At 61.9% G+C, this 18113-nt stretch overlaps 7 protein-coding genes across 7 annotated transcripts; 3 read left to right on the top strand and 4 right to left on the bottom strand.

Moving 5' to 3' along the window:
• Window positions 1-303: 303 nt before the first annotated feature.
• On the bottom strand, window positions 304-2746 carry RHTO_01459 (malate synthase; the record flags this gene model as incomplete). Its single annotated transcript, XM_016415141.1, has 9 exons — window positions 304-352; window positions 419-822; window positions 888-1219; window positions 1300-1487; window positions 1546-1683; window positions 1751-1933; window positions 1996-2257; window positions 2365-2376; window positions 2686-2746. 9 exons carry the CDS (start codon window positions 2744-2746, stop codon window positions 304-306), a joined length of 1629 nt encoding a protein of 542 aa, XP_016272931.1.
• Window positions 2747-2913: 167 nt separating this feature from the next.
• Window positions 2914-4148, bottom strand: RHTO_01458 (GMP synthase; the record flags this gene model as incomplete). The annotated part of the gene is made up of 5 exons (XM_016415140.1): window positions 2914-3077; window positions 3238-3394; window positions 3463-3695; window positions 3756-3970; window positions 4039-4148. 5 exons carry the CDS (start codon window positions 4146-4148, stop codon window positions 2914-2916), a joined length of 879 nt encoding a protein of 292 aa, XP_016272930.1.
• A 483-nt stretch (window positions 4149-4631) lies between these two features.
• Window positions 4632-6037, top strand: RHTO_01457 (glucose-inducible SAM-dependent methyltransferase; the record flags this gene model as incomplete). Its single annotated transcript, XM_016415139.1, has 2 exons — window positions 4632-4962; window positions 5031-6037. The coding sequence occupies 2 exons, from the start codon at window positions 4632-4634 to the stop codon at window positions 6035-6037; spliced, it is 1338 nt and encodes a 445-aa protein (XP_016272929.1).
• A 662-nt stretch (window positions 6038-6699) lies between these two features.
• Window positions 6700-9875, bottom strand: RHTO_01456 (uncharacterized protein; the record flags this gene model as incomplete). The annotated part of the gene is made up of 5 exons (XM_016415138.1): window positions 6700-8050; window positions 8108-8704; window positions 8767-8863; window positions 8920-9051; window positions 9110-9875. 5 exons carry the CDS (start codon window positions 9873-9875, stop codon window positions 6700-6702), a joined length of 2943 nt encoding a protein of 980 aa, XP_016272928.1.
• Window positions 9876-11007: 1132 nt separating this feature from the next.
• On the bottom strand, window positions 11008-12276 carry RHTO_01455 (uncharacterized protein; the record flags this gene model as incomplete). Its single annotated transcript, XM_016415137.1, has 3 exons — window positions 11008-11046; window positions 11101-12078; window positions 12178-12276. The coding sequence occupies 3 exons, from the start codon at window positions 12274-12276 to the stop codon at window positions 11008-11010; spliced, it is 1116 nt and encodes a 371-aa protein (XP_016272927.1).
• Window positions 12277-13950: 1674 nt separating this feature from the next.
• Window positions 13951-14952, top strand: RHTO_01454 (uncharacterized protein; the record flags this gene model as incomplete). The annotated part of the gene is made up of 5 exons (XM_016415136.1): window positions 13951-14241; window positions 14306-14413; window positions 14477-14704; window positions 14758-14784; window positions 14848-14952. The coding sequence occupies 5 exons, from the start codon at window positions 13951-13953 to the stop codon at window positions 14950-14952; spliced, it is 759 nt and encodes a 252-aa protein (XP_016272926.1).
• A 1602-nt stretch (window positions 14953-16554) lies between these two features.
• On the top strand, window positions 16555-17208 carry RHTO_01453 (uncharacterized protein; the record flags this gene model as incomplete). Its single annotated transcript, XM_016415135.1, has 3 exons — window positions 16555-16824; window positions 16889-16996; window positions 17065-17208. 3 exons carry the CDS (start codon window positions 16555-16557, stop codon window positions 17206-17208), a joined length of 522 nt encoding a protein of 173 aa, XP_016272925.1.
• Between the last annotated feature and the right edge of the window lie 905 nt (window positions 17209-18113).

The following is an 18113-nucleotide window of genomic DNA, read 5'->3' as shown; positions in this document are numbered from 1 at the left end:
TGGCTTTTTGCGAGGAAGGTCGTTTCTGTACTCTCTCTTTTTCGTTCTCGCAACGCAGGCCGCTTCGACGTTTCCTGCCCGACGCTCTCGCTTCTTTTGCTCCCGCTCCCCGCTCGCTCGAGGCTGGGAACGCCGTAAAAGTAGGAGGAAACTGCTTTGGACTCGGCACATTTCGTTCTTGGTGGGAACTGCTCATTGGGTTCGGTTCAGGTACGACGGAGGATAGACTACAAGCGGTTGAACACATGAAGGCGCAGACGGAGACAAAGCGAGGAAGCGAGGAAGCGAGGAGGGTGGGCCGCATTACAGCTTGGCGGGCTGCGACGGGGCCGAGTACTCGTCGAGGTGGGGGCTGCGCGGACGAAAGCCGGTCAGTTCCGAGGAATCGAGGATGGGGAGAGGAGGCGCGGGGACGCACGTCAAGTCGGTGGTGAGGAAGTCGGAGAGGGCGGGGGCGCGAATCTGGCTCTTGAGGTACCTCGCGCAGAGGTCGACCTTCTTGGCATCGAGGCCCTTCTTGGCCTTCTGCGTCTCCTCGTCAAGGATCTTGTCGACCAGGCCCGTGGTGATCTTCTTGCCGTCGACCGTCCACGCGCCATGCTTGACCCAGTGCCACAACTGCGCGCGGGAGATCTCGGCCGTCGCGGCGTCTTCCATCAAGTTCGCGACGGGGACGCAGCCGAGTCCGCCGACCCAGTTGGCGCAGTAGTGCAGCAGCGCCATGCAGTTCGAGCGGATGCCGTCCTCCGAGATGCCGCCCGGGACGTTCGTGTTGAGCAGGTCGAGAGCGGTGACCGTGACGTCCTCGCGGCGGATGTGGTACTGCGGGACGGGATTCAACACTGTCAGCGAAAGTGTCGGCGATGAGGGAGAGACTCCGCACGCACCTGGTTCGGGCCAACCATGCCCTTGTCAAAGATGTCCTTGGCGATCTTGACCAATCCAGGGTGTGCAACCCAGGTCCCATCGTGTCCGGCATCACACTCACGCTGCTTGTCGGCGCGGACCTTGTCCATGACCGCATTGTTCTTGGCCTCGTCGTTCTTGATCGGGATCTGCGCGGCCATCCCACCGATCGCGGCGACTCCGCGCTTGTGGCAGGTTTGGATGAGAAGCTTGACGTAGGACGACATGAACGGGACTGTCATCGTCACGTGCGAGCGGTCGGGGAGGACAAAGTCCGGGTGCATGCGCATCTTCTTGATGAACGAGAAGATGTCTGCGCGCACACGTCTTTCCCCGTCAGCGAAGCGCTCAGGACTGCGAGAAGGAGAAGCGCGAACGCACAGTCCCACCGACCGCAGTTCAAACCCGACGAGTGCTCGCGCAACTCGTAGATGATCTCGTCCATCTGGAACGACGCCGTGATAGTCTCGATGAGGACGGTCGCGCGGATCGTGCCGCGAGGGAGCCCGACGTAGTCCTGCGAGAGGCGGAAGATGTCGTTCCAGAGGCGCGCCTCGAGGTAGTGCTCCATCTTGGGGAGGCTGCCGAGCGAGCGCCGTCAGTCCCGCGCGAATGAGAGGTGGGACCGATCGAACGCACTAGAAGTACGGGCCAAAGCCGCGGGCGAGCTGCTCCTTGGCGTTGTGGAAGAAGAAGAGGCCAAAGTCGAACATCGAGCCCGACATGGGCTGGCCGTCGACCGTGATGTGCGGCTCGTCGAGGTGCCATCCGCGGGCGCTGCGTACACCATCACCTCGTCAGTCCGCTCCCTCGCGAAGTGAGCAGGACGAGAGCCGAAACGGACCGGACGATGAGCGTCGCAATCTTGTCGTTAAGCTTGTACTTCTTGCCCTCGGGCGACTCGAACGAGATCGTGCGCCTGACTGCGTCGTAGAGGTTGACCTGTCCATCGAGGTTGTTGGCCCACGTGGGCGAGTTCGAGTCCTCAAAGTCGGCCATGAAGGTCGCGGCGCCCGAGTTCAGGGCGCTGCATGGGCATGCGCTCTCATCAGTAGGGAGCTTGTAGATCAAGGAGTGGACGCTACGCACCCGATGACCATCTTCCTCGAGACGGGACCGGTGATCTCGACGCGCCTGTCCTCGAGGCCGGGCTTGGGCGCAGGTCCCTGCCACGTCGGGTCATTGCGGATGTGCTCGGTCTCCTTGAGGAAGTCGGGAAGGGCGCCTGCATCGAACTGGGCCTGCTGGAGCTGGCGGCGGTGGAGGAGCGACTTGCGAGTCGGGTTGAAGTTGCGGTGCAGGACGGCGAGGAATTGCAGGGCCGCGGGGGTGAGGATCTCTTGGTGGCGACCTGCACGGAGCGATGTCAGTACGCTTGAGATATGCAAGGCGGGAAGGGCGGCGAGAGCGGAAGGGGACGGGTGCGGGGGATAGCGGGGAGGGACGGCGAAAGCGCACCTTCGACCTTGCCTGCGAGTTGGGCGGCGCAACAACACGGCGAAGAGTGAACGAGCGAGCCAGTCAGTCCACCGTCGTCGTCAAGTCGTGAGTCGGGGAAACCAGGGCCCAAGGCAAAGAAACCGCTCGTCCCGGTGACGCAGAACCCAGTCCGCCAGCGAGATGCGCGCCCTCGAGCGCAGTCCAGCCGCGTCTAGTCTGCCCGATAGAGTCCCAGGTGTCCCTCGAGTGCAGTCCCGAGTCCACCGCGGCGTGCGATGCGACGAGAGAGGGCGGATCCGGCGATGCGGAGTTGGCGGGGAGGAGAGGACGAGGACGCACCGTGGATCTGTACGCCCTGGGGGAGTGCGTTGTGCTGAGGCGACATCTTTGCAGCTTGCATTCGCTCAAACAGCAAGTCGTAAGAGAAGGAGAAGAGAGAGAGCGAGTGAAAGTGGACCGGCAACTCGAGAGCACCACTTGTCCGAAACCTCGCATTACAAACTCATTACAACTCGGACTATTACCCAAGTTGTATTCACCCGCCCCATTCTCCGCGCACTTTCCCATTCACACCCCAAACATCCTCAGCAGCACTCGCCCAACCCACACACCGTCGTCCCGCTCACCCGCACACTCGCGACTCTCGTCCGCCACCTCGCGAGAGATGACCCCGCCAGCCTCGCGCGCGTCAATGATCGTGTTGACCATCTCGCTGTCAAACTCGGGGTGTCCTGCACTCCGAGGGGAACGCAGAATAAGAGTCATTTACGATGTGCGAAATTGCGCGGACCGGACCGACGGGAGACGCGAGCGCGAAAGAACAGGTAAAGGCAACCATGCTGGGCTTGACATCTAAAGGCATCTCGAGGGTGGGGGCACACTGCAACGCACCTTGGAGCGTCACGGCAGAGATGTTGGTGTGAGAGAACGGCGCAGAGGCGTCGGCGAGTCGGACCATGCCGTGGATCGCGCAGGCGGGTGTCGAGCCGAGCAACTCGAACGAGGGCGGGAGAGAGGGGACGTGGTCGCGGTGCATCTGGTGGACGGCCTGCAACGCAAACAGTCCCATCATCAGCAGTGCCCTTTCGAACGGGAGAGACGCTCGGGGTGACGCACAATCTCCCCTCGTCCCTCGAAAACCTCCCTCCCCCTCTCCGTCAACCCAATCCTCCGCGTCCCAATCTCCCACCCTTTCTCGTTCCTCTCCACGCTGGACCCGAACGCCCGCGCGATGATTTGGTGGCCGAAGCAGATGCCGATCAGTTTGAGCGAGGGGTTGAGAGTGGGGAGGGAGGAGGTGAAGGAGACGAGGTGCGTGATCCAGGGGAGGGGTTCGTAGGCTGAGGCGGCTGCGAACACAAGTGTGTCAGCGTCCTACTCGAACCCTACGAGAGGCAAATCGAGCGCACCACTACCCGTAATCAGCACCCCATCCGCACTCCGAACCTCCTCCTCACTCGGAAACTCGCCCCGCACAACATCGTAACTCTGCACCTCCAACTTCTTCGACTCCCGCGCTCCATTCGCACTCCCCTCCGCGCCTTGCTCAGCCTTTGCAACCTCGATAGACGACCTTAACAACCTGGCGAAGATCTGGTGGTAATCTCCACTGCGCTTGACGACCCTGCGGACACTCAAGACTCGGTTAGCACCTTCCATACAGTCTTTCGAAAGGAGAGGGCGAAGACGCGCGCGGGAAGAGGCGTGTCAGCGAGCAGGATCAGTAGTCGGAGGTTGCGAGGCGCGTGAGGGGGGAGGTCGAGGGTGGCGTGGCGGGGCGGGGTCTTGGTCGCTTCTGTCATCTGAAAGAGCTTGCTTGGGAGTGTTCACGAGCGGAATAAGCCTGGAAAGCTGTAGCGAATGAGATGGACGAGGTTGAAGGTGTTCGGAGAGGCGGTGCGTCGAGTTGGGTGTCGTCCTCACCCTCGCTCGTCGTGTGCGGCTTATCTTGCGGTCCCGAGCTGCTTTCAAGGGCTTTTCACGAGTCTGGGACGCGGTAGGCGGGTACCGGCAGCTGTGGGCTCGGCGAACGAGACCTCGTGGCGAGTGTTCTTTCGAGCGAGGCGATCAAGGTGTTCCTCTCGCTTTGACGGTGCAGTAATCGCTTAGACGGACTCAATAGGTGCGTACTACTCTCTACCGACCCGCGCGGCGCCCCAGAAGCGCGGCAGAGTCGCCGCTAACCTCCTTTGTCCTGCGCAGACCTCCCATCCCTCCCTAGACTCGCCCACCACCGCCTCCCTTTCTTCCTCCACACTCGTTACACACTCGTTTCGACACTCACTATGTCCCCATCCCCGCCCTCGACCTCCCTGCCCGCCTTGCACCCCCTCCCCTCTCCCTCCTCTCTCCTGGCACCCATCTCCTCACTCACAACCTTCCTCTCCCCCTCCTCCTCCGTCGTCGACCTCCGCCCGCCCGTCTCCTCCTACAACCCCTTGCAAGCCGAAGAAGAACAAGAAGCGGACGAGTTCGAAGCGCGATATGCGAAAGGGTGGTTGGAGAGGGTCGTTGCGCTTGGAGCGAGGCAGGATGCGAGAGGGGAGGAAGGGGAGGGGTGGGAGAGGGTGGTGGAGAGCGCGGCGAGGGTGTTGGCGGGGTTGTTGGGTCCTTCTGGTGCGTCCGGCACGCTGTATCGTCGCGAGCTTGAGGGAAAGCTGACCTTCTCCCGCGATGTTGCGCAGCCCAAGGCTCCGTGACGAAGACGTATCTCCTTCCTAGGGCGACTAGACACCTTGAGACCAAGCCATCCGAGACCAAGCCATCCATTCCATCTTTCCCCTATCCAAGTCCACCGCCAACTCGCCCCGCCTCGACAGTCCCTTTCGACCCTTCCCATCCTGTGCAACTTTTCCCACCTCCTACATCCTCCGACATAGCCCTCACGATCCGCGACGGCACGCTCGTAGAAGCCTCGACAGGCCACCGAACATGGGGCGCTGCGACTCTCTTCTCTCACCGCCTCGCCTCATCACCTTCGACCTTCCTTCCTCTCTCACCCTCCGATGAACGCCCGCTCCGAGTCCTCGAGCTGGGCAGCGGGACGGGATTGGTCGGACTTGCGACGGCGAAAGTACTGCAGGCGCTGGACGTCCCTGCGCGGGTTGTCCTTACCGACGGAGGCGACGAGCCGGATACGGTCCTTGCGAACCTGGGAGAGAACGTCGAGGCGAATTTTCCTCTGGCCGAGTCCGCCGACTCTTGCGTCAAAGTCGATGTCCAGCGACTGGATTGGCGGGACTACCTTCCCGCTTCTCTCTCGTCCGTCTCTCTCGCGCACTCGCATTCGCAAGCAGAACGCTACGACCTCCTCCTCGGCACCGACCTCGCCTACGAGCGCGGACAAGCGACGCTCCTCCACTCGGCCGTCGCAGGTCTCTTGCGCTTCCCCTCCCACTCTCTCGACCAAGTGAAGCCAGTCTTTTGGCTCACTATCGCCCTCCGACCGACTCACGCCGCAGAAATCGCAGAAGTCGACTCGCTCTTCCCCTCCTCCTCTTCCTCTCCCCTCGACCCATCGCTCAGCCGGCACTACGAAGGGAAAGCCTATCGCCTCGTCACTACTGCTACGGAGGAGATGGTCGGACCGGATGGGTTTGCGGGACGCGCGGTGAGAGGACGGATGGCGGCGAGGGGGGAGATGCGCTATAGGATTTATAAGGTCGAGTGGGAGGAAGTTGGGCGGGCTTAGAGGGTACGGTTTGAAAAGCCACATGCGGCGGTCCACCGTGTCGACCTTGTGCGAGGACTTGGTCGCGGCGGGAGACGAGGAGGATTCGGTGAACGAAGACGCCGGAGAGGAAAACGAGGCGGTAGTCTTCGAGGTCTTCTTGGACTGAACGGCGTTGAGCTTGAACTCGGCGGTTGATGCAGAGTCGGACGAAGAGGAGCCGCAGGGTACAACCCGCCAGAACTGCTTCGCAACCTCGAGCGACTCGGTGCCAGTCGGGTCCTCGCCAACCTTGCAAGCGTACGACACGGCGGCATAGTCGTGACCGTTCGTCTCGTCCCATTGCGCCGACATGCACTCGGTGAGACCGGTGAAGAGCACTGAGAGAAGAGAAGAGTTTGGTAGCGCAACTTCAGCTCAACCTCCGTAAGCACAACCCGGACCTGCTATGACTGCCAGGCTGGATGGTCGTAAGAAGCGGTTGCAGGGTCGTATGCTGGTGATGCTACAACGAAGACAGGAAAGCTGGGAGACGAAAGGAAAGATGCGGGACGAAGCGAAGCATGCGAAGCGGAAAACAAGGCAACAGGTGGGAGGAACCGAGGCGACTGAAAGACGAAGGGGGTAAGGTGGGTGTCGAGGAAGCATGCTGATGCTGGAAGACGCGGCGGCTGCGAGGCGGCTCAGTCAAGCTGGATGCCGAGACCGATGGATGCGGGTGCGGTCGAGTCGGACGGCCTGGGCGCCTGGGTCGCTCCGAAGTTGTAGCGTTCGTCGAAGCCTTCATACGCCGCGTTCGAAGTCGAGAAGTGACCGGTCGACGGAGGCGCAGGTGTTGGATAGGCTTGCGAGGAGGAGTAGGAAGTGACTTGCGACTCGGTCGAACGCCATTGCGAGACGGACGACTGGCGGTACTGCTGTGTCGTGTAGCCTTGAGCACCGTTCGAAGGTATGTCGAACTCGTAGCCCGGGACGGTAGAGTACGGCGTCGGCGGAAGATGTGCGGGGCGAGAAGGTCCGGCGCCGACTTCGTCGATCAGAGGAAGCTGGGAGTTCGCGTAAGGCGTCGAGCGGTGAGCCAAGGGGTAGGAGGCGGGCTGATGCTGGAGCTTGGGACGATGCGAGGCAGGCGACGGGTCGACGAGGTAGCCGGCGGAGAGGCGTTGGACCGGGTCGTGCGAGGTGGACTGCGCCCACGACGACGGCTGAAAGACGGCGCGCTGCATCGACGGGGTTGTCGAAAAGGCATGCACCGAGTCCGTCTGTGCATCGAAAGGCGCGGTGAACGGCTGCTGGTCGCGACGGCCTTCGACAAGCGACGCCGCTTCTCCGAGCAAGTCGATTGCTGAGTCCCGCCGACCCGTCGCTGCCTGCGAAGGATGCCACGAAGCCGGTGCGGCCGTTGTCGACGATGAACCGGCCCCAGCGAACGGGAGCGCATGCGTCCCCTGCGCAACGGCTCGCGAAAATCGGTGCGAGTGTGGGGCTCGGCTCGTGAAGGCGGGCTGCATCGCCGGCAGATGGCGCGGCGGATCATGCTGGACGGTCTGGAGGCGCGGGTCGTGCGAGACGTGCCGGTTGCGCGTGAAGGCGGACGCGCCCGTGCTGTACGGCGTCTGCGAGCTGTAGGCGTCGCTCTGGACTGACGACGACGTCGGGAAGCCAGTCGAAGGCCCAGTCACAGGATGACCCGGTTCAAGCGACGCATAAGAGGAAACCATGCGGCGGTGAACCGCCTGCTCCGCATGCGAAGCGACGTCACGGAGCTCTTTGACGGGGAACAGACTGTCGTTCGCGGCTGCGGCGACAGGCGGGCGGTCGTAAGAGGTCGAGCCATCGTGCACCGCGTACGAGAGCTGCGCTTCGAGCTGCGGGTAGTACGAGAGGTCGGCGCCGTTCCAGTCGTTACTGTCGACAAAGGCCGTTCCAAGAGGGGGCGACTTGTGCTGAGCCGGTGCTGCGGCGCCGTGAAGGGGAAAGTCGAAAGGGGTTCCGGCGCCGTCTCGCTGCGACAGAGGTGTGGTCGGAGTGTTGCTGTAGGTTGCGACGCGTGAGTCCGCCGCCTGTTCAAGAGAAGGAGACGAGACGCACGACTTGGAAGGCGCCGCGACAGCCTTGCCGCCCTTCGTCCACTTGGTCTTGCCCTTCCCGCCGCCCATCACTGCAGCCGGCTCAACGCCGCCGCCTGCCTCGCCAGCCGAACTCGCCACAGTGGCAGCCGCACGCTGCGCCTCCATTCTCTCCGCGTATGAGTTCATGTGCTCGTAGCTCTCGACGGCGGCGATGATCTCGCGCACGATAAAGTCGTCCTTGATCGGCCTGAGCGATGGGTGCAGCGTACCACGAGGCTGCGAGGGCGGACTGTCTTCCCTTGCGCGCGCCTCGAAGCGGTCGCGGTCGAGAACGGGCTCCCAGATGTCCCTCGTCGCCATCTGGGCGAACGAGAAGGCGTCGACCCAGCAACGGACGAGCTCTTGGGTGACACGGGTCGACTCGTCCGGGGTGAGGTTCGGATCGAGTACGCCGGCAACGGGGATGGGGTAGACGTCGGGCTGAGGAAAGACGGAGAGAAGGAGCAAGGGGAGGGTACCAGTCGGGACGCGGGAAAGGAAGAGACTGATTTTCGTCGGCGTAATGGGGAAAGGCGGGATGTCGACGGCTGGGTGTGCGCAGAAGGACGAGTAGCGGCTGCGCAGAACCGGAGAGTTAGCCCGTTCAATCGAAGGGATACGAAGCGGAAGGCGCCGCACTTCATGGCGAGGGAGAGCGCAGTCTGCTGTGAGCCGGTTTCGAGCGATTCGAGCGCCGTCGCTATCAAGTCTTCTGAGCGGATCTGCAATTGGGCATCTGCACGGGCGCAAGGTGAGCGACGCTCGCCCCGAAGATCTCAGACTAGAACTCACCTCGAGTCGCCTCTAGCCTTGCATGCTGCAGCACTTCCTCGCGGCGCTCGTAAAGCTCCATGACGGAGGGCATGGAAGGCGGGCGAAAGTCGGTCGCGACGCGAGGGAGATCCTTCGAAGACTGAGTGCGTGCTGCGCAACTCGACGATGGTCAGCTACAGCTCGTGCCGGCGAAGGCTATGGGACGCACCTGGAGGCCGCGATCGCGAGCGGTTGCTCATGGTCGGAGGCGCCTGCGTTTGCAGAGGAAGTCGCGCTGCTGCCGGTTTCGTCGGAGCCTTCTGTTTCGCCGGAGGACGCTTGCCCTTCGCCTTGCCATTCACCTTACTTTTCGCCGCCGGCACTTTGGGCTTCCGTCCACCGAAAATCTTCGACTTCGTCGCAGCAGGCGCCGGCTTGAAAGGGTCGAACTCGTCGTCTTCGCTCGGCTCGTCCGGCTCGTCCTGCTCGAGCTCGTCTTCCTCTTCCGTCTCGACGGTGACGAACTTCCGCTCGGTAGGCTTCGGCGAAGAGTGCAAAGGTGCGGGCGAAGATGTGGCGGCAGGCTCGCGCTCGTCGAGGTCGCTGAGGGAAGTGAGGGAAGAGTTGTCGGCAGGATCCTCGACTTCCGCCTTTGCCGCCGCTCCTGCAGGTGGCGCTTGTTCGTCACGCGCAAAGAGTCCTGCACGAGCCTTCTTGGCGACAGGCGCCTTGCTCTTCGCCGGCGCCTTTCCTCCCTTCTTCCCGACTCCCTTCTTCCCCTTCTGCTCGACCTGCTTCTTCTCCGCGACCGGTTCCACCGCCTCCCCGTCCGGCCCATCGTCCTGCTCGTCCATCGACATCCGTTTCCTCTTCCTGAGCGTGTAGATGCCCGGACTCGCGTCGAGCAGAGCAGCCGCTCGTCGCGCTGCCTCGTCGTCCACGTCGCCGCCTGCACCGGGCGCGGTTGCTGCACGCGCGTTCGTCGGAGAGGGCATCGAGGTACGCAAGTGGACAGGCGAGCGTGCGCGCGGGATGGCGGAGTGGGCGGAAGATGAGAGGGTGGGTCGATGTCAACGGTCTTGCGGCCTCGTCTCCGGCTATGTGGGTGTACTCGGTCGGCGAGGCTGACACTGCGCGTCTAGCTGGCTCGTCTAGCCTGTCTAGCGTGCGCAGCGAGCGAGCGGCGCGAGTTGGCAGAGTCTAAGGAGCTGAGCGCTGGAGTCGAGGCGGTGTGCTCCCCGCGAGCGCGTCGTTGGAGTCGTGCAAGCGTGCAATGAAGCGTAGCGGTCGTGACAGGCCCTGCGAGCTGTCCTGGGTCTTTTAAAGCGTGAGAAGAAGCGCTCCTCGCCTCGGGGACCCTCCTCACGACACGACCCCGCTTCCTCCTCCTCGTCCTGCCATGGAACCGCGAGTTCCGCATTACTGATCAGAACCTTGGCTCGAACCCCCGACATATGCGGACTGAGCGCAATGACTTGGAGGAACGTTGTCAACGGGACCGCGTCGAGGCGAGAGAGAGGTTGATTCTCAGCCAGCGAGCGCTTCGTGCAAGCTAGCTGCGAATCGAGACAGCAGCAAGCGTCCAGTCGGTGGCTACGATGGCACGCCCATACCGCCCTCAGTGGTGTGAGCGACGCCAGACCGCGTCGTCCTCGAAGTCCGCCCAGGCAGCTGCATCGCGCCTCAGCAGCCGGGACAGCTCATAGCGACTTTGAGCACACGCCAGCAGGCACCTCACGCTTCTCCAACGCCAGCGTGTGAAGAGGAGCAGAGCAAGCCTCGCATTCCGACCCCGCTCTCGTCGTCGGCCTTCGCAAAACAAAGCGTTGCGTTGCGTCGCGACACCGGTGCCAGTTCTGCCTTCTTTCGTCCTCTGGACGTGCAGCAGAATCGCGGTATGGAAGGAGAGCTCATTACAGAGCCTCGTAAGACCGAGATCCGGCCGAAGTGGAAGAGGAAGGGTACAGAGAGGAAGTCGGAAGAATCGATGTCGACGGCGCCAGGCCGGACGAGGAGTCAGAGCGGTCAAGACTTGTAAGAAAGGCGAAGGGCGGAAGAAGGGGAGAGGGCAGGAAGAGATGTGAGGCGAGAGAAGGCGAGGTCGAGGATTCGAAGGCGCTCAAGCGCTCAAGCCTTTGTGATGACCCATTGCTGCTCCTCCGCAGACTGCAGATCGAAACAGTCAGCAGACAGAGCTCGGAGTAAAGCTGGTCAACACACCTTGTCGTAGTCGGCCAGCTTGAGCGAGACGTAGCCGCCGAATGTGTCGATCCGGTTGGGCATGAGCGCCTTGGTCGCCATGTCGGTCAAGTGGTCGACAGCAACGATGCAGTACGTGTTGCTCGCGCGCTTCGTGAGGCTCGAGACCGACTCGGGCAGCGAGCGACGCTTAGACTGGTGCGAGGCTTGGTACTCGAGCAGGCGCTCACGGCACTCGATCTTGCCCGCCTTCCAGACGTAGTCGGGGTGACGAGCGAGCCATTTGCCGGTGTGGCCACACTTCCAAGTCGTGCGGTCGTGGGAGTTGATCTTCGAGCCGGACGACGCGACGGCGTTGATCTTGAGCTGCGGGTGCGACGCGAGGTACGACTTGAGCCGCTCCTCGCACTCGATCTTGCCGAGCTTGTAGACGTAGTCGGGGTGCTCGGCGAGCCAGGCGCCGGTATGGCGGCAGACCCAAGTGCGGCGGTCGTTCGGGTCGACCTTGTGCGAGGACTTGGTCGCGGCGGGAGACGAGGAGGATTCGGTGGTCGAAGACGCAGGGGAGGAGAACGAGGCGGTAGTCTTCGAGGTCTTGGACTGAACGGCGTTGAGCTTGAACTCGGCGGTTGACGCGGAGTCGGAGGAAGAGGAGCCGCAGGGCACGACTCGCCAGAACTGTTTCGCAACCTCGAGCGACTCGGTGCCAGTCGGGTCCTCGCCGACCTTGCAAGCGTACGACACGGCGGCATAGTCGTGGCCGTTACTCTCGTCCCATTGCGCCGACATGCACTTGGTGAGACCGGTGAAGAACGTGCCCTCCCAGTGCTCGTTCTTTCGCCCAGACTGGCCGTACTGCGAGTCGTGGCCGAGCGTGATGGGCGTCGGCGCGTCGCCTGTGACGAGGTTGGTCGTGTCCGAGTCGCGGTCGAAGAACAGGTATTTGCCCGTCGCAGCGTTTTTGACGTAGTAATCGCCGTCGAAGGTGTCGGCGGCGGCCTGGAGGTGCAATGGAGGCGTACGACGGACGGGTGAGCACGAGGTCCGTCAACACCGAGGAGTGCTGCTGCGCAGACACGAGAAAAGGTGAAGACGCACCGTGAGTTGCGTGAAAGCGGCCATGTTGTCGATGATGCCTTGTGCAGAGACCGACACGGCGGCCAGCGCAGCGAGAGCGAGAGAGGTCGAGACGAACATGGCGAGATGGGAGAACAAGGGATTCGGCGAGAGGCGAGGGCGAAGAGAGTGAACGAGCGTGGGTGGAGCGAGCTAGGTCGGTCGAGAGTGGGGAAGGATGGTTCAGCTGGTCGTCCTGCGAGGCTGAAGGCGAGAGAGCGAAGGTGGGAGGCGAGGGCAAGAGAAGCGTCCGTCGCCAAGATGAAGTAGCGCGCGCACAGACCTCTTAAGCGGGGTCAGGAGCCTTGGCCGCTCTGCTTGGATCGCCAAATACGGTTGGATCTCGAACGAATGCGGCTGCGCCGCGAAGGAAGTGTCACGGCGAGCAGGAAGGAAGGGCGAAGTCGAGAAGGAGCAAGTAGTCGACTCAATCGGCTCGCCCGTCCCCGAGGCGTGCCCCTTCGATCTGCAGACAGGGTTGTGGTGAAGCTGTTCGCGCCGAGTCTTCTCTTGCCTTTCGCGGACGGTGGTCGCAAAAGTAAGAGCGAGGACTCGAGGAGGCCGCAGAGGCAGAGGAACGAGCTAGCCACCGCTCTGCTGGCGGGAGCAGGCTGCGAGGCGTCGCAAAAGCACCATGCCAGCTCGCGAGGCGTGACCTTGTTCGCTGAAGCTGAATACTCAAGTCAAGCCAGCGACAAGGAAGCGCCTACTCCCGTCCTCCGCACCCCTTTCGCTTGATCAGCTGCGCGTGCTTCGTCCATAGTCGAGTCTGCGCCGTCAGAATCCACTATAGAAGCGCGGGCCGATTCCAGCGAATCCTTCGCCTCCAATGGGACCGCTCGCCTGTTCCTGCGCCGAGTGTGATACCAAGACGCCCTTGCACTCCAGGTAACCCTTCCGCCAAAAAAGCGAACGTTTGACCGTCCACATCCAGCACGTAGCCAGTCTGCACGAGCTGGCGAAATGATCGTAGACTGGTCGGGGCGAGATGAGAGCGACACAGCGAAACTGTGTCGTCAATCCGGGCAGGATGCAGCACCCGGCGTTCGGGCGTTCAAGTGTGCGTCTATTCTTGGTCTATTCGGGTCCCAGCGAGGCAGTCTGCGCCGGCACGATGCGTTGCGGAGGTTGCAGGGGCGTCGATTGATGAGAAAGAGAGGGGGAGAGAACCAAGTGAGGACGCAGCGAGGGCGGGTCGGCAGTGGTGCACTGGGTGACATAGCTCGGATAAGCACTTCCGAACGTCGTAATGCTCGCAAGATGAAGTGAGGAGGACGAGGGAGAGCCAGCTCTCTTCTCTTCCTCGTCGTCCCGCTCACTCCGCCGGCTCATAACGCTTCGTGAAGAAGCGTGGACAATCTTTCCCTTCTGACGGAAGACCATCCGGCTGGCCCGCCGCAAACCGACTCGCACCCCGTCAACTTGCCTCTCCCAATACCTTGCGCTGCATTCTGGCATCGCGGATGAGCAGGAGCCGAGGTGCTCTCTCGGTCGTCCAAGGTGGCGGACGAGTGAAAGGATTCTTGGCGAGGGCTCCGCTCGTCAGCGCGTCAGCCTTGAGCAGACGAGCGTGCTCCTGTCCGGCAGACGACCCTCGTCGTCTCGGGAGGATCGGAGGTTCTGTGGCTTGGTTTTCTCTGATCCGCTCTTCCTCTCCCCAGGCTACTCTGCACGAGCTGTCCCAACGCCGCTCAAAAAGACCGTCCGATCCCGGTCCGGCTTTCATTCGACGCGCTCTGGCCAACAGAACAGCCCATGCCGAAAGGACTGTCATACCCGAGCTTCGAGCGGGCTGTCGGCGAGCTCTGCCCAGGAGGTCGCTCGAGTCTTGCGTACACGAATCAGGGTCGCCTCTGGAAGGACGGGTTCTTCTCCGTTGCGAGCAAAACCTGGTTCCTGGCCTTGAGCCGGGCGCCTGACTTTGGAGCACGCTCAGAAGATATCAGAGCACGACTCAAGTCGGACCGGCTCCATGTTCAGCGGGTCGCGGACTCGGTTGTCGACGAGCCGGACGGTCTGACCTTTGCCCTCTTTGCGGAAACGCTGGTGCGTCAACCTTTCTTTGGATTCCCACCTACTAAGCAGCTGACTGACGAGAATTTGGGCGCAGATTGGCAAGAAGGCGTACGATCAAGCAGTCGGCGTTGGGGAGGAGAAGGACGACCCGCAACGTTTGGGCATCGAGTACGGCAAACTGATCACGGATGCAGCGGTAGGGGTGCGTCATCAGTAACGCCTCATAGGAGATCAGGGTGTCGACTTCTGACCGATCGAATCGCAGCCCACCAGCAACCAGCTGGACTCGAACCTCTCTGCGATGCGAAGCCTCGCGGAGGCGGACGGCCATGATTGGTACCATGCAACCTGGCCGGAGCTGCAGGATAAATGGATCTACTTGTCCTCAACTCAACGCTCCTTCGTCATCCGGCGCTGCCAACATGCGCTTAAGCACCTCGACACGTACAAGTTCGTCGACAAATTGTCCACTCAAGAGCTCGTCCGCCATCTGGTTTGTCTTGGTTACTCTCTTCTGTGGCTCTTTGCTGACTTGAGTGCTCTCAGCCTACTGCAGCAACACTGCTCGGTGCCGTGCGACTGTTCTCGAGAATCTCGATGGCAGCTCTTGCTGAAGCACCGTCGCTTTTCCCGCAGTGGCCGCTCATCGAGAAGCACGACAGGCTGCATGACTGTCCGACCTGTGCGGCAGAATATGCACACATTCAGGCGCGTGATCGTGCTCTTTCCTCCCCTCCTTGAACCTGTTCTGACGATGTCACGCACAGCAGCACGCCCTCGGCCATCCCACCTCCTCTCGCTTCTTTCCGCGAGCTCGTTCAGCTGCAGCGAGGCAGATGCGAGCCTTCTGAGCTCTCAACACCTCCGCCAAGGCTTGACCTTCCCATTCTCATTCTCCTTCCTCCTCCTTCCTGCACCGTTCTCTCGGCCAACATTCAGTAGACTCTGACAGTTCAGTAGAGTGTTGCGCAAGACGAGCTGGACACGAGAGGCGGAGCCGTGCGAAGCGAAACACCGAATGAGAAGAGAAAGCGAGAAAAGAAAGCTTAGATGTCTGGCAGCGGCATCAAGAGCAAGCAGCACTCTTCTATAGCTTGCTCGCAAAACGACGGATGCGGAGTGAGATAGCCAACGGTGGTTTCACTGGCCAAGCCTCTATCGTTACTTTGCGTGGGCAGGAAGCAGGTCAGTAAGAGAGCTTCCGGCATCTCTGCCTGGCCGAACTCGTCAATATTCTTCACCTCGAGCGTAGGCGGGAGCGGCTGGCGAAGCCTTTTGGCGATATCGAGGCGTTGCGGAGCGAGGAGTGCAGCTGCGGCGGAGAAGAGCGGGAACCAGCTTCAGTTCCGCAAAGCGCCTCGGCCCGCTACGAACAGATGCTCTGAGCGCAGACCCTGCGCACGCCGGCCTTCCTTGGCGACACTCTTCTTGATGGAGATCTGGCGCTGCGTCCGGGCCGCTGAGGTCGACAATTCCTGTCTCCTCAACCCCTCGGCACAAGCTCGTCCATCTGTAAGCGTCTCGAACACATAGCATGATCCCGCATGCAGCGGCGAGACGGAGGGAGGCGGATCGAAGCATGAGGTGCGATGGCACGAGTGCAGTCGGCAGCTGCCGGATTCCCCGATGCAGACTGGTGGCCTGCCGCTTTGACGGCTTTTGCAGCTCCGGATAGGCGCGTCGAGCTGACTCGAGGCGTTGCCGAGGTAGTGAGGCTGTTGGCTGATGAGGAAGCGAGGGGGAGAGAACGAAGTGAGGACGCTGCGAGGGCGGGTCAGCAGGGGTGCACTGGCTGGAACAGCTCGGATTAGCAGCGTCGAATGTCGTCGAGCTCGCCAGACGCTGTAATGGGTAACGAGGGAGAGCCAACTTCGTCGACTCGCTCTCTCCCTCGTACCGCTCACTCAGCAGACTCATGCGGGCTCGCTGTGGTCCTGTCAGACCTGCAGGACTCAGTTCGACTGCAAGTCGCAGGCACGCATGCTCGCTGGCCGTCCCGACGCCTGTTTTCTGCCCTCGCCCGCTCCGCAACGTCTCCCCTCTCCACCGATTCTCTTTCGGCCGCACAGCGCGGGTTACCGTCCTCCGGTCGGCAGCGCTTTGTGAGAGCTTTCGAGCCGGCGGGCAAAGAAGAGCGAGCGCGCGGAGCGCCAGGATTGACGAGCTCCTCTTCTCGAGGTCCACGGACAATCCGGAGATGGTGAGCACTGGGCGTGCGCCTCCTCGGCTCGTTTCTGTTCCTCTTGCGCTCTCGCTCAGCGGCCAATCCTTAGCGCGCGCCGCACAGCTCGAAGTCGACCGGCTCCGCTCCCGATTCTTCCTTCGCTCGACTCGCAGCGCTCCATGTCGAACCGTCTCAGCTACGCGAGCCTCCAGAGCCACGTAGGCGCGTTATTGACGACAGGCCGTACACACTTTGGCAAGACGTCCCATGGCAGAGACTGGAAGGACGGGGTGTTCTCGGCCGCGACGGAGGCCTGGTTCGAAGTTCTGGCACAGCAGGACGACTTCCTTGCTCGGTCGGCCAACATCAGAGCTCGGTTTACACGCGACAAAGAGAGAGTCTCTTTCCTGGGGAGCGACGTAACCTTCGCCCTTCTGGCGGAGACGTTGGCAAGTCGAGCCTTTCCCTTCGCTGACCTACCAGAGGTCAAGGCTGATGGCAGCCATTCCGTAGCTTGGCACAGAAGTTTACAACCAGGCAATCAGTGGCGGAAACGAGAAGGACGACCCGTGGCATCTTGGAGGGGCATATGGCGCGGTTCTCGTTGACGCAGGAACCGGTGTACGCACGTTCCGTCGCTGCTCAGAGTAGCCCACAATCCAATCCACTGATTACCCCACAAATCGCAGTGTACACTCCAGCAGCTCACCAGAGAACTCGCGGGGATGCGGAACCTTGCAGGGGTGGACGGTGTTAAGCGATACGCCGCAACTCTGCAGGCGCTGACGCACGCCTGGCCATATCTGTCCTCGAGGCGGCGCCATGTCGTGTAACTGCGCTGCAGGCACGCACTCGAGCACCTGACGGACTACAAGAACAAGCGAGGCGTCTCGACGGCTGTCCTCGCCGAACACACGGTGCGCTTCCTTCGGCATCCTCGACGGCTTGTGACTCACCGCACTAGACCAGCCCGACGCAAAGACGCTACTGAATCATGTACGGATTTCGTCCCTCCAGCTCTTCTAACGCCCTTCTTCGAGACTTGCTTACCTCGTCTGCTCGTCAAGCAGGCGCCGCTCATTGCCGATCACGATGGCGTGCTCAAGTGCGCCACTTGCGCAGCTGAGCGCGGCATCGTCCCGGCGCGTCCGTTCTCTCGTTTCCTCTCCTTGATCTCGTCTAACCTGGACGCCTCGCAGCATTCGCTGGCTCATTCCGCCGCGTCCCCCTTCTTCCCTCGATCCCGCACCACCGCAGCGAGAGAGATGCGGGCGTTCTGAGCCCCGGAGCTGTCGGATCGTCTCCACGCGGTCCACCTTCTCATACTCCCGTCGTTCTTCGTCCCCTCCACCCTGCCTTTGTGCTCCTCGACTTTCTTATGCGAGTAGATTCCGTTGCATCCGCATCTTTGCCCGTACAATGCCACATAGCCATGAGTCGGCAGCGACAAGCATAATGAGGACGGTCAAGCGGGATGAGGAGGCCATCGTGGCGAGCGCGGGCGCTGAGAGCATATCGAGAGAGATCCAGCGGTGACACACAGGTTGTCCAGCGGGCCCCAGCGAGCGTGTGAGGCGAGGTAAAGGGTCGAAAGCGACGCACGACGAGGGTCGCGTGCCGACGCGAACACGATCACAAACGAGCGACGACCAACTCGCCTTTGTCTCCCTCTCACACCTCGCTTCGCTCCCGACTCTTGCTTACCGTGACCAGCGTGTGCTGCTGCGACCGCCTGAAC

The sequence above is a fragment of the Rhodotorula toruloides genome (assembly GCF_000320785.1).
Source record: "Rhodotorula toruloides NP11 unplaced genomic scaffold Scaffold13, whole genome shotgun sequence".
Lineage (NCBI taxonomy): Eukaryota > Fungi > Basidiomycota > Microbotryomycetes > Sporidiobolales > Sporidiobolaceae > Rhodotorula > Rhodotorula toruloides.
Note: the sequence above shows the minus strand (reverse complement) of the source record. Positions and strands in the feature narration are given on the sequence as shown.